This window comes from Phasianus colchicus, chromosome 7 (genome assembly GCF_987193195.1).
Source record: "Phasianus colchicus chromosome 7, bPhaCol1.hap1.1, whole genome shotgun sequence".
In the NCBI taxonomy this organism is placed as follows: domain Eukaryota; kingdom Metazoa; phylum Chordata; class Aves; order Galliformes; family Phasianidae; genus Phasianus; species Phasianus colchicus.
Window position 1 is genome coordinate 10,028,541 of NC_143442.1, and position 12,684 is coordinate 10,041,224.

The 12,684-nt window shown below is 49.1% G+C and overlaps 1 protein-coding gene across 1 annotated transcript in view; it reads left to right on the forward strand.

The window, feature by feature from the left end:
- Positions 1–876: 876 nt before the first annotated feature.
- ADCY5 (adenylate cyclase 5) overlaps positions 877–12,684 on the forward strand; it is a 195,859-nt gene continuing 184,051 nt past the window's right edge. The window contains exon 1 of the mRNA XM_031590642.2: positions 877–1,954. Within this exon, the coding sequence (XP_031446502.2) occupies positions 950–1,954 (1,005 nt within the window). The 5' untranslated portion in view covers positions 877–949. The remainder of the gene's footprint in view (positions 1,955–12,684) is intronic.

Genomic DNA, 12,684 nt, shown 5'->3' on the forward strand with positions numbered 1-12,684 from the left:
GGCAGCGGCGGGGGGCGCGCCAATGGGGGCCGGCGAGGGGCGGGGGCGGGGGCCGGCGCGGCCGGCGCCCGGTTGAATGGGGAGTACAAAGAGGCGCGAGCCGGGGCGGGCCGCTGTCGTCCCTGCCAGAGGCGCGCGGAGCGCCGCTGCCCGCAGCCCCGCGCTCCGCTCCGCTCGTCCGAGAGGCGCCGCCTTTTTGCTTTTTTTTTTTTTCCCCCCCTCCGCTCGCTTCTCCCGTTCTCCGGTGTCCCTGGAAGAGGCGCTCCCGCCGCCCGCAGGCGCACAGCGGCGGAGCGGCGGCGGCCGTGTGCATGAGCGGCGCGGCTGCCGCCCGCCGTGCCGTGTCGCCGGGGCTCCGCCGCCGCTGGGAGGCGAGGCGAGAGCCCGGCCCGCCCCGGGCAGCCCCCCCGCCGCGCCCAGGGCCCCCCCTGCAGGGGATGCTCCCTCCTCCGCCGGCCGCCGCGGCCCTGCGAGCCTGAGCCTCCGCGCCCTCCCAGCCGCCGCCCGGCCCGCGGGGCGGCCGCTGCCGCCGCCCGCCCCGTGCCCGGCCCCGAGCGGCGGGTGCGGGCCGGCGCGGCGCGCTGCGATGCGGCTCCCCCGCCGCGCCCGGAGCCCCTGCGGCCGCCGCGGCGCGGCTGAGGGCGCGCGGCCGTGAGGCGGGGGCGGCCCGGCGGCCCCTCAGGCGGCGCCGCGTTCGCTCGGGGGGTGTCGGAGCTCCGGGGCCGGCCGTGGCCGCCGCGCTGCCCTGAGAGGACGCTCCGGCTCCGGGGCAAGCTTCGGGAGCGTTTGCGGGTTTTGCCTATATATATATATATATATTAATTTTTGTATTTTTAATTATTATTATTACTTTTTAATTCCCAAGCTCTTTCCCCGTTGCGTTTTGGGGTTTTGCCCCTCGCGGCCAGGACCCCCCCCTCCCCCGCCCGACGTCCCCTTCCCGCAGGGCATGTCCCGGTCCAACAGCGTCAGCCCCCCGGGCTTCGGCGGCCCCGCGCCCTGGGCGGCCACCGAGCAGCACCGCTCGGCCTGGGGCGAGGCGGAGGCGCGGGCCAATGGCTACTCCTACCCGCCGCCTCCCGACAGGTCCTCGGGCAAGAAGGCCTCCCGCATGGCGAGCAGGTGGCGGAGCGAGGAAGACTACGAGCCCCAGGCGAGCCGGAGCCGCGGGGAGAGCGGCTGCAAGATGATGATGAGCTTTAGGTCCAAATCTGCTTGGCAGGAGCGCGGTGACGAAAGCCGACGTCACCGGTCCCTCCACCAGCCCGGCGGTGATTCCCCAGCTGCCCCCAACAATGCCAGCCCCCGGGAGCAGGGGGAGGTACGGCCCCGCTCGGTGGAGTTGGGGCTGGAGGAGAAACGCATCAAGGCCAAGATCGAGGAGCTGGAGGAGGAGGACGGGGACGAGGAGGACTCCGAGGTGGCCTTCTCCATGGGCAGCTGTTGCAGCAGCCTGCTGCAGATCTTCAGGTCCAAGAAGTTCCAGTCAGAGAAACTGGAGCGCCTCTATCAGCGCTACTTCTTTCGACTCAACCAGAGCAGCCTCACCATGCTCATGGCCGTGCTGGTGCTGGTCTGTGTGGTCATGCTGATCTTCCACGCCGTATACGGCCACTACGAGGTGTCCTACGTCGTGGTGCTCTCCCTGGCCATCCTGCTGATGGTGGTGCTGTGCATGGTGTGCAACCGCAACGACTTCCACCAGGACCACATGTGGCTGGCGTGCTACTCCGTCATCCTCGTGATCCTGGCTGTGCAGGTGGTAGGGGTTCTGCTGGTCTGGCCCAGGAGCGCCTCGGAAGGCATCTGGTGGACCGTCTTCTTCATCTACAGCATCTACACATTACTGCCGGTGCGGATGAGGGCTGCTGTTATCAGCGGGGTGGTGCTGTCCGCCATCCACCTGGCCATCTCCCTCAAGATCAATGCAGAGGATAAGTTTCTCCTCAAGCAGGTAGGCAAACCCCTGGCCTCTTTGTGTCTGCACGGTGGCCCCAACCTTCCCTGGACGAGCTGAGTAGGTGGCTTTGTTGGGCCATGACCTGGAGCTGGATGGGTTGGTGTCCTCCAGCCTGAAACCTGGGCTGTCTGATGCTGCATTGTGCTGCCTGGTGGTAGCCCATGCTGTAATGTTTTCTCATTTCTGGATTTCATTAAGGGTCTAAATGTTTAGGAAACCCGCCTGAAGGGTTTCGAGTGACTGCGTGGTTGCTGGCTGGCCCTGCCAGTGCCCTTCAGCTGTGTTTAATGTCAACAGCTGTGCACTAAGCACACCTGTGGAATGGTGTCCTGTGGGCTGTCATTATGTGCAGAACATTGTGTGGGTTCAAGGCTGTCCTTGTGAGGAGTGCTGGGGTCTGAATGGTTTTGGTGCACGGCTTCCAGAGCATGCCCCATAGAAGTGTTGGGTGAGGTTTGGGTTTTACAGGAAGGTGTTTGCTCTGGAAATAGTGATGGTGGAGAAGCCCAGCATTTGTGTACAGCTAGCAGAAAAGTGAAGAAGTATAAATGCAGGTCATTAGCTGTGTTATCATGTTAAACTGGAACAGCTTGGTATGCAGGAACAATAAGTGTATTATTGAATGCGTTGCAGTGCAGTTTTTAATTACCATATCTGTACAAACAACAGCAGTGCAAGGTGCTGCTTTCCTTTTGGAGGCATAGCAAATGGATGTGCGGGTCCTGTGCTCAGCACCATGGGGACCTCAAAACAGCGACCGGGAGCGTCGCAGTGTGACAGTCACCGTGCCTCCGAGGGGCAGGGGTCTGGGTGAGGAGCATGGCCACAGCCCGGGCACCCATGTGTTTGCTGCTATCAGGTGCTGGGCTGCCTGCTGACCTGTGGCATCGTGCGCACACAGCCTTGTGCCTGTCTCTGTCTGACCTCGAAGCTGCTTTGAAGCTTTGTAATGTCAGGAACGTTTCTAGGGCTTTTTTTTTTTTTTTTTTTTTTTTAAAACCCCTTTAAATAAAACTCCAGCATGCTCAGGCTGTCGCAATCTGCCTTACAAAATATCCCATCAAGTTATTTCATTTTTCCTCCCCTCCTATTCTTCTTTCTGCCCCCCCACTCAGCTAAGCCCGTTGGACAGTTTCTGGCTTTGTTCTTAGCTTCTTACAGATATTTTTATAAACTGCACATGGCATATTTTTCTTATGCTCGATATAAATGGCTTTTTGTGCATTTCCAGCAGAGCATACGCTGCAAATGAGACAGTGACTGTTTTTTTTTTTGCTGGACTTGGAAAAGTTTGCTAATGGACTCAGCTCCTCCTTGTGGGGCTCTGGTCTTGCAAAGCCGTAATTTTATACTGAGGCTTCTCATGTTGAGTTCAGCGTGTTGGATGGAGACTGTTCCTACATATGAAGGCAAAGCTCATCATGATTAAAGCCAAAAGTCTTAATCTGTTAATTTTTGAGGGTACTTGGAATATTATGTTGGAAAGAGTTGATGATAGCATCTTAATGGGAAGGAGCCTATGTGATCACCTCCCTCTGTGGAGAATTTGGGGCAATGGCAGTTCAGAATCATTGGGCTTTACTGCAGTTTCAGAATAAGGCTTCAATTGATGAAAAATGTCTTAGGAGTCCCCTCACTCTGATTTCAAAGACAACGCATCTCTTCACATTGTGGTTTTTTACACCAAACGTCCTCTCTATCTTGCCGTGGTCTCCCTGCTCCCGCTGAATTTGCAGGGCTGTACAAGGCCAAGCATCAGATTCCCCACACATTTGCGTCCGAGCGTGTGCTGCTATCTCTGGCTGATGTAGGGCTGTGAGCTGCTATCTCCAGCTGATAGAGAAATCCGTTCTGCAGAGTGCAGTGCCTCAGCGCCCAGCAGGCCTTCCCTGCTGGGGCTGCCTCTGGTTGCTATGGAGATCTGCTGTGCTTCGCTCTGCCCCACCGGGCACCTTGGCCCCGCTGTCCCCTCCGACTCGCATGGGTGAAGGTAGATGGAGGGCTGATAAAATTGGAAGGAGAGGGTTAAGTTGTTGCTGGTGGCTGCAGTCCGACAGTCACATCAGCCTGGGTTCAGAGGGGCAGGTGTGGGGATGATGGCATCTGTGAGGACGTGACCAGATGGATCTATATGTACAGCACTGGCAGAAGGGCTTTTTGGGATGTGTATCCCCTGGTTCCTTTGTGTCACAGCATTTTAACCATCGTACTTGAGCGGGTTCTTTGCAGGGGCCTTTTTTTCTTTTCATCTTCTCCTAGTTGTTTCCAAGCAAGGACAAATCGTGCGTTCCTGCTGTGACCTACCCCAATTCTGGGCCGAGTGACTCTTGCATAGAGTCCTGAGCACTTTTTACCGGGCTCCTGAGCCTTGTAAACCTTGCTGTTTCTCTTGAGAAAAAGGGTGAAGTCCTTGGTTGCTGGTCCCTTTTAGGAGAAAGGCAACTTTTTTATTCCCTTTGTGAGAATGCACAATTTGTTATCTTGCTCCTTGCCTCTCTGTCACCAGTTCTGGCTGGGCTTCTTTACAGCACAGCCTTCCTCATCCCTTGGTTCAGGAAAGGGTTAAGGCCCTTTGCTGGGTGGGGTGGCGGGAATAAAGGTGGCTGTGGTCGTTGCTTCCTAGCTGAGCTGCTTTCTTAATAATTTTGGGGTCACTGGACTCTGTCTAGGTACAGGCAATGGTCTGGGCATCTTGAATTGATGTTTAATTGGAACAGAAATGCTAATTAGTGGGAATTATTGCATTATGTTCAAAAGTTATCCCATGGTGAGGGAGGGAACCAGAAGAAATTGAGTGCTTGAGAATTTACTCACATCCAGAGGCTGCTGATACAAGAAGAGCATAGTCCCCTAACACATACATTCTTCCAATTGCAAATTGTGATCACTTAAAGTTTTCTTGTGCGTGTACCTATGATCAGTTCCAGGGGTTGGTGTGGGGTTTATCAGGGAGAGAATGACTGCATTTATCTTCAGGTTTGTTTGGGATATGTTCCATGCTCCAAAAGAAAGAAGTCACCTAACTGACCCACAAACTCTGTACGGATGCACGGGGGGGATCTTGCTGTGCATGGGTTGCAGATGCTTGGCTGAAGTCATGTGAGTGGCCCAGCTGCCCTCAGAGCAGCAGGTCTTGTGTAAGCACTGGCATTTCTGTGTGAGTGGGGGCTAAGGGACAGGCAGTTTCACAATGGGGTTTATTGGGCTGTGAATCAGTGTTGAGAAGAGATGGGGATGGTGTGTGGGAGAGGCGGGGGACCAGGAGTGAGGGATAAGAATGCAATATACAAACATCAAACAAACCTGTGGACTGAGGTTAGATTTACTCCAGCTTTCCCATCCAAACCTGTTCCATTGTAACTGTCTGAGGTTCCTTGTTCAAGAGTACAGTTAAGGCTTTGTAGTTTATTAACTCAGTGTGAGTGGGTGACTGTTAAGGTACCACAAAAACAGAAGGCTGGGAAAAGATGTATAGAGTTGGTTTTTTTTTTTTTTAATTTGTTATTGTTTGATTCTTTTTTTTTTTTTTTTTTTTTTGGTCTTGTGTCTATAACATCACTGAAAGAGAAGTTGAACATCTCAGATCTTTTCCCTGCCCAAATACTATTGCAAGCCTCCTGTAAAGAGTTTCTAATAGCACGGCTGTCAGCAGCTGCCCCAGCACACGCTTGTGTTCTTGGCACTCTGTTTCCAGGCTCCTGATGTCGAGCTCCCTGTCACCCGTCCCTGCACCTTCATCATAACAACATTACATGAGTACTCCTCATTCCTCACTTCTGAGATCTGTGTGTTGGCCTTTCTCCCTGTCAGTCCAAGTTAATGATATGTGATGGATCCACAGCTGCACGGTGCCTCTCTCCAAAGTGCAGTGTTTTGATTTAACTGTTTCTGTGTTGGTAGAAAAACATGTGTATTCTTTTTTCTTTATTCTTAAATAAACTGTCACTTCAGCAGGGCTAAAAACAGCTTCTTACTGTAATAGGATATTGACTTGTGTCTTATGGGTATCTTCTAGCATCTTGTAAAGATGCTTTTTGGATGCAATTTAAATGGCGTTGTATGAGAAGCTTGCTGTGTAGCAGGAGAAATAGTACTGCATGTTCCATCTGGGCTGCAGCATGCTGAAGATAAGTAGGTGATGACTGATTTTGAGACTAACAGATTCTCAGAAGCGCGTTACCAACTCACTGCATTGCCCTTTCATTGTCTGCTGGTGGCATTTATTTACAGAGGAGTGATGTGCTACCTGAAGTGCAAGTGGATCTGTTTGTTTGAATGGTTGTATGCTGCCTGTTTGACATTTGAGTAATGTTCATTTGGGATGTGATTTTATAGCACTTCAGAGCGTCCTGTTCTGCATAAGCATTGCTGCTGGGAGAGCTGCTCGTGCAGCGAGATTTGCTCCAGCAGCGCTGACAGCTGAACAGCTGAGCCGTACTTTGAACTTTGTAAAAACTGACCATTTGAGGAGAGGAAAAAATGGCAGCCCAAAACATCTAGTAGCTGTTGCATTGATAATAGCCTTCCCAAGTGTAATTCTCTAACAGAGGTAATTAATTTAATCCCCGAGGTATTGTATATCAATTAGTCCTTAGAAGCAATATTGCCTGTGTCTCTAGGGAATGAACGCATTGCTGAGGTTTATAAAGGCGTATCTGTTTTTCTTATCTGTGAAATTACCCTGTGGTCCTGCCACCTCTTATCTTCTTCCCTCACTTCTCCACCCCCGCCCTTCCCACCACCCTGATTTTTTGGCATTTCGCTGCAGCATGATGCCCACAACTGTGGACAGATGCGTGTCCCAATCCTACAGCGCAGTTATTGACTTGTCCTCACGTGTCCCAGGCTGATGCCTTGGTGCGACCACAGCCCTTATCCTCTGTTGCAGACCTGTGTCCCAGGGCAGGACCTTTTATTTACATGCTCTTTTGTTTCTGACCACATTCAAATGATTTAAAACCTGAACTGCAGTGGAAACAAAATGCTGATGAGTCTCGTGCTAACAACTCACTGGAACTGGCTGTGCCTTCCCAAGCCCAGACTGGCTGCAAGCACTCCCAAAATGCCCTTTTGCTGCATGTTCACCGCTGCTGGCTGTGCTGCTGCTGGGACTCTGCCCAGCTGCAATGTGAACTTTGGGCACCAGGCTGTTTCAGTGCATTCAGCTTGTGTTTGATTAGCTAATCTTTCAGTCATGCACCACATCTCCCTCTGAATCTCGTAAGAAAATTGAAACAATTGCTAACTTTTGGGGCATTTCAGTAGTGGGAACAGCTGCAGTCTCTTGGGAATAGCTGCTTTTGTCTTTTCATTTTGTTAATGGGTATTACTCCCATCTTCTCACCAAACCAGAAGACCTTTCCTTCTGTCCTGGCACAAGATGCAATGAGAAAAAAACCTCCAGCAGCAGCTGAAACACCAAGAGGTAACAATTGCAATTATTCTGACAGCAACTTCCATGTTTGTAGTAAAGCTGTCCACCCTGTAGCTGTGAGTGGCTTCTGAGAACCTCTGCTTTGAGAAATTCCTGTCCTCTTCTCTTTTTTTCTTATGTTTTCTTTTTTTTTTCCTTTCTTTTTCTTGCTTTTTTTTTTTTTTTTTCCCTCTGCAGGTGGGTGCGGTTCAGAAAAAATACCCACTTTTGTTTGGGGAGGTGGAGGACAGGGCTCCAAGTTCTGCTCCCCTTGGGCAAGCTTTGTCTTCCCATCTGCTTTATACTATAGCATTTACCTGGCACCTTGCACAGGCAGTGTGTGCCCAGAAATGCAGTGCAGGAGGAGCTGGAGCTCAGCAGCCTCCCCCCAACCTTACAAACGCTTCAGCACTGCGTGGCTGTTTCAGGGCCCAGAGGGGTAGGATAGTGACAACACGTGTGTGTATGAGGAATGCAAAAATTCACAGCTTCTGGGAAGTGGGTGGAGTTACTGTATAACTGAGTGGCTTTTTTCATCTCCTGTGAGTCCTGGGTTTTGATGTGGGATGCAGCCAGTGTTTGTGCCTGTATGCCTTCTGAAGTCTAGCCTAGCGATCTTGGCTACTGATATCTTGCATCCAGGGGATGCTCTTTATTCTTTTTGTTTTTTAATTGATGATACTTTAAGAAAAATCTTTTTTCTCTTCACCCAAGATGTATCCTGCTGCTGCCAGAAGTTTAAATGGATCCATTATTATGAAGTCCTTAGGCTAGGTAAAAACCCAAGGGGAAATGCCATGCGAATGAAAAAACACAACCCCAAAGATATTAAAAAAGATAATCTAGTTGTGAGGGGGTGTGAGAAAGAGACAAGAATTTTAATATTTGTCTCCTGAACTCCAGGATGTTCTCACTTTATCGTGGAAAAGCTTGAGGTTTCTATCACTTAATAAGATCACACATAAAGTAGCTGTTAGGCCAAGACAAGAGTCAAAGTGCTTTTTAGCACCTGCAACTGGACCACTCCCAAGAAAATCTGTGCTTGATGCTTTGTGATGTTGATGAGTTCTGCCAGCCTCACTGTTGGCGGGCAGAAGAATGGCATGGTTGGATCCCTTTAGCTAATTGTCATGGTTCTTTTGCAGTTTGATGAGTTTTCAGGTGAAATATGGAACTTTCTCTTCTTTTCAATGAAATGTTTTGCACACCTGTGGAATACCCATAAAAGTTCTTACTGTGAATTGGGACTTCATGGTATTGCAGTGCTGCCTCTTCCTGGGAAACTTGGCTTTCAGGGAGTTGAGCTGGGGATTAAAGCTGCTATTTTAACACACGTATTTAACATATAAATATAACATACACATTCCACTAGTATCAGAGTGCATCTTTGTAGACAGTAAACAAAGGACTGTGCTGATGCAACAGGGGAGGAATATAAATGAAGAAAGTTGTTGGTTCTGTTCCCTCCCCCTCCACCCAGATATTAGAAATCGATCTCTCAAAGCAGCAGCTTAAGCAAATTGTTTATTCCTTAAACATGTTTGCAGCTTGTACAAGATATTCTGTCTTACTTCATAGTCAAAAGAAAAGACTGTGACATTGCTTGCAAGAATCTGTCATAAAGTATTTCTAACACAGATGGTTCCCTGGCTGCATTTTCCCGTTCAAAAAAGCCGCAGCTCCTTCCCTTTATTCCCTTCCATAGACTAAATGTTACAAGCACTGATCCCTGTGTACCTCAGGCTCTGGAAACAGAATTCTTAGAGCTAGCACTGTGGTGAGGGACTATTCAAATCAGTATTTCTAAAAACAGTAGTTTGCCAGTCAGCCCACAGATGACAGCACTCAGACATGCCTGCTGAGTGATGTATTCTTTCCATTTGCTGGGAGGTACCCAAAAGCAGCTTTGTCTGTGTTCTTCCTTAATGTATAGGGAGGTACTCACACGAGTGGATGGACCAAGGAAAATGTTATTAATGAAGATGCTTCCAACTGAATGGGATTTCTTATTTTTAGGCAAGCCGTTACCTGTAATCTCGTAGAAGAAATGCAGCAATGCTGCATGGTACCAGCAAAGGAAGATGCTATGCGCTGTAGTGGGGGACTGTAATTACAATGTCATTCTAGCTCGTTAAGGATAACTGCAGTCTTTAAAACCGTTAAACCAGAGGGAGGTTACCAGTGTGGGAAGAGCTGTTCTGCAGAAAGCCTGCTGGATCGTAAGGCCAGAAGGAGTGCTGAGGTTGCTGACGCAGTTCAGTGAACCGTTCCCTTGCACTTAGTGATGGCTTTTGCTCGTGGCAGGTAAAACAAGCTGAAATGCTGAATGGATTGTGTTTGTCAGCTGAAAAAGGAATTGACATTGATCTCTGACCTGGTGGTGAACCGAACCGGTGCTTCCGCCACGTCTGTGAGACAGGTTTATAACACCCTGTGATGGAATGTGCTGGGAATATTTTCCTGCTTAAGGTAGCATCGTCCACTTGAAGCATAAAACGTGGTCGTGTTAGTTTGTGAAGGGGCTCTGACATCGGGCCCAGATTTCATGCTCAGTAATTACATTCTTACCTTTGTAACTGTTGTTGAACACAGCATTTTCTCTGCTCTATTTCTATCCTGGTGTCTTTAACAGAACATGATAGCACCATAAGGTAATTGCTGTGCATATGTGGGTTTTACTACCATAGCTGAGACATTTTCAAGGCTGGTGGCAGGCCAGAAAAAAATTGTGTGAGTAGAATTCAGGCTTGTTATCTTCTCAGTCACATTAATGTGCTGGAGCAAGCACCCTTCCACTGCTCTGATAGATACACTGACAACTTTTGAAAGCTACAAAACTGGAAATGATGTGGTTGAAGGATGCCTTTGGAGGCCAGCAGTACGTTTGTACAGCATCTGGCACAGCTGGCTTGAATAAGGGGATCCTCAATAAGCTTGGCATTAAGCTCCTTTTATGGGTGACTTCCCTCAGCTGCTGGGATAGGTGCCCTTGGTTTGCTTCATTCCTGACCCGTTAGCACTTCAGGGCTGCTCCATGGGCTCTTAAAAGCACGTACTTTTTGCAACCACGCTCAAAATGTCTGTGAACAAATACTTAAGAAAGTATATCCTGAAAATATTTTCATTTCTCTTTAGATAAGTTTGGAGACTGCAATTTATTTTTCCTTCTTAATGAATGTAGATAATGAGTGTCTGGCTGTAGACAAACTTTTGTGTCATGACTGAATAATGATGTCCAGGAAAAGTAATCACAGGTGGATTAGGTAAGCCACAAACAACAACAACAACAACAAAAAAGAACAACTCAGCACTGTATAGAAGCTGTTTGTCCACAGCTGAAATCGCCTTATTTTACTACTGCAGATGCTAATGGATCCAGTTAATTTAATTCATTTCCAGAGGGAATGCAAACTAAATAAAGTCATGCTTGTTAGAGAAGTGTGCACACAGGTTTAAATAATCTTCAATCTTTGTTGATGAACTTTTCTGAGCAGACAAATGTTTACCGTAGTGTCTGCAAGGTAAGACTGTAGCTTGTGTGAGATAAGAGCATTTATATTATTAATGTAGGAAGCAGCATATATGGGCAGTGCGCTTTTAGAACAGACAGTATCATCCTCTGTGCTATGTCCTTCCCCCTTGGCATAGGCTGGGCTGTCTGTGACAGGGACAGTCAAGAAAGGAGCTCATCTGTCAGGCACAGAGCTACATCGCAGGAGCAGCTCCCTGACACTTAACCTTAATGGCCAGGCTACTTCACCCTTTTATTCCCTGTTGCACACAGATCTAATAGGAATTCATACCTCTGTCCAAACCATACCCTCAATCCTCATTGCCTTGTCTAGTTTGTATTTAGAACCACAAGAAATGAATGGAATCTAAATGTGTTCTACCCAACGCCAAAAATACCTTTTTCCCTCTGGCTGCTTGGGAAGTGCCTTTAACTCCCCTCAGGGCCTTTCTGTTTGAAGGGACAGCTGGTGCAGAACAATAGAGACTGATTTGCAGCGATCAGCCTTCACCTTTCTGAAAGGCATCTGTCCTACGGTAGTGCACACCTTTCAGAAGGGTACCCCTGGGAGATGTTTGCTATGCTTCCAGTCCCTCTGCTCATCCAGACTCCTCTACAGGTCCCTAGAAAACAAAACCAAACACACTGAGAAGAAATTCTTCACAGCTTATTGGTGTGAGGTGTGTTTTCCTCTTCTCCACCTACATGGTGGGGTTTTGGGTTTGCAGAATTTTGGTTGCATGTCCTTCAGGAGCAGTATGTGCCAAGGAGACTGTCCAACTTGGTAACTGATATGTTTTTCCCTAACCCTGGTGTCAGCCCAGCTCAGCAGAGGTTCGTTTCCTCTACTTACTTGGATCAAAACAGTCTGGGAGGTGCATGTGTGCACCTGATCTGGCAGCTGGGTATTGTCTTGTGAGAAAACAGTGTCAAGGAGACAGGAGCAAACACAGATGTAGCTAAGGACAACATCCTGATAAGGACATGCACTGCTTTCAGATTCTGCTAGGAGGGAAGAACATAAACCCTCTATTTCCAGAGAACCCTTAAAATAACAAGAGAACAGCCATGCCTGGCCTTTCCACCTGCTACAATCTCCCATCTCTCTTGTGCCTTTGCTTTCACCTCCTCACTGATGTGAGCAGCCACAGAGAGGGCACTGGGCAGTGCAACTTGGTGCTCATACTGCTGGCTGTTCTTTTCCTGGAGCACTTTACCTGTGCTGGTGACTAGGATGAGCCCTGGCAGCAATCATATAGCAAGAGGAGAGCAAGCTGTGAGAGGTACCTACAGCTGTTGGTTGGATCTTCACTGCCCTGTCCTCCAAAGGGACAGCAGTGTTTCAGTGGCTGTCATTCCTCTTACCCCAGTAAGCAGCTTCAGGCTTTGTTTGTTTGTCCCAAATGTCTCCAACAATCAATCGAGTGGAAGGTCCCTCTTCAGCCTCTCGATAAATTGTAACGGGTAGTTTTATTAAAAACAGGGCACTGCCCCAGTTCCCCCCATTTTGCATTGGTACAAGTGGAGAGTGTGATTGAGAGCATGACCCAACAAGTATTATTTTGGAAGCCTCACCTACTGCATGGGATTAGAGGTAGTGCCTACTCCCTTACACTTCATGTGAGGGCAATTAGTGCACGTGCATGGCAATTAGTGCTGCAAATGAAGTCGATGCTGGTGTATTCTGCCTCTTTAATGGCTGGCTTTCCTCCTCTGCCAACAGAGCAACCAGGCAGTCTCAAAGGAACCTGCTGCCTTCTGATACTTAATTTGCTTCAGGCTTACCTTGGCATCTGCCTC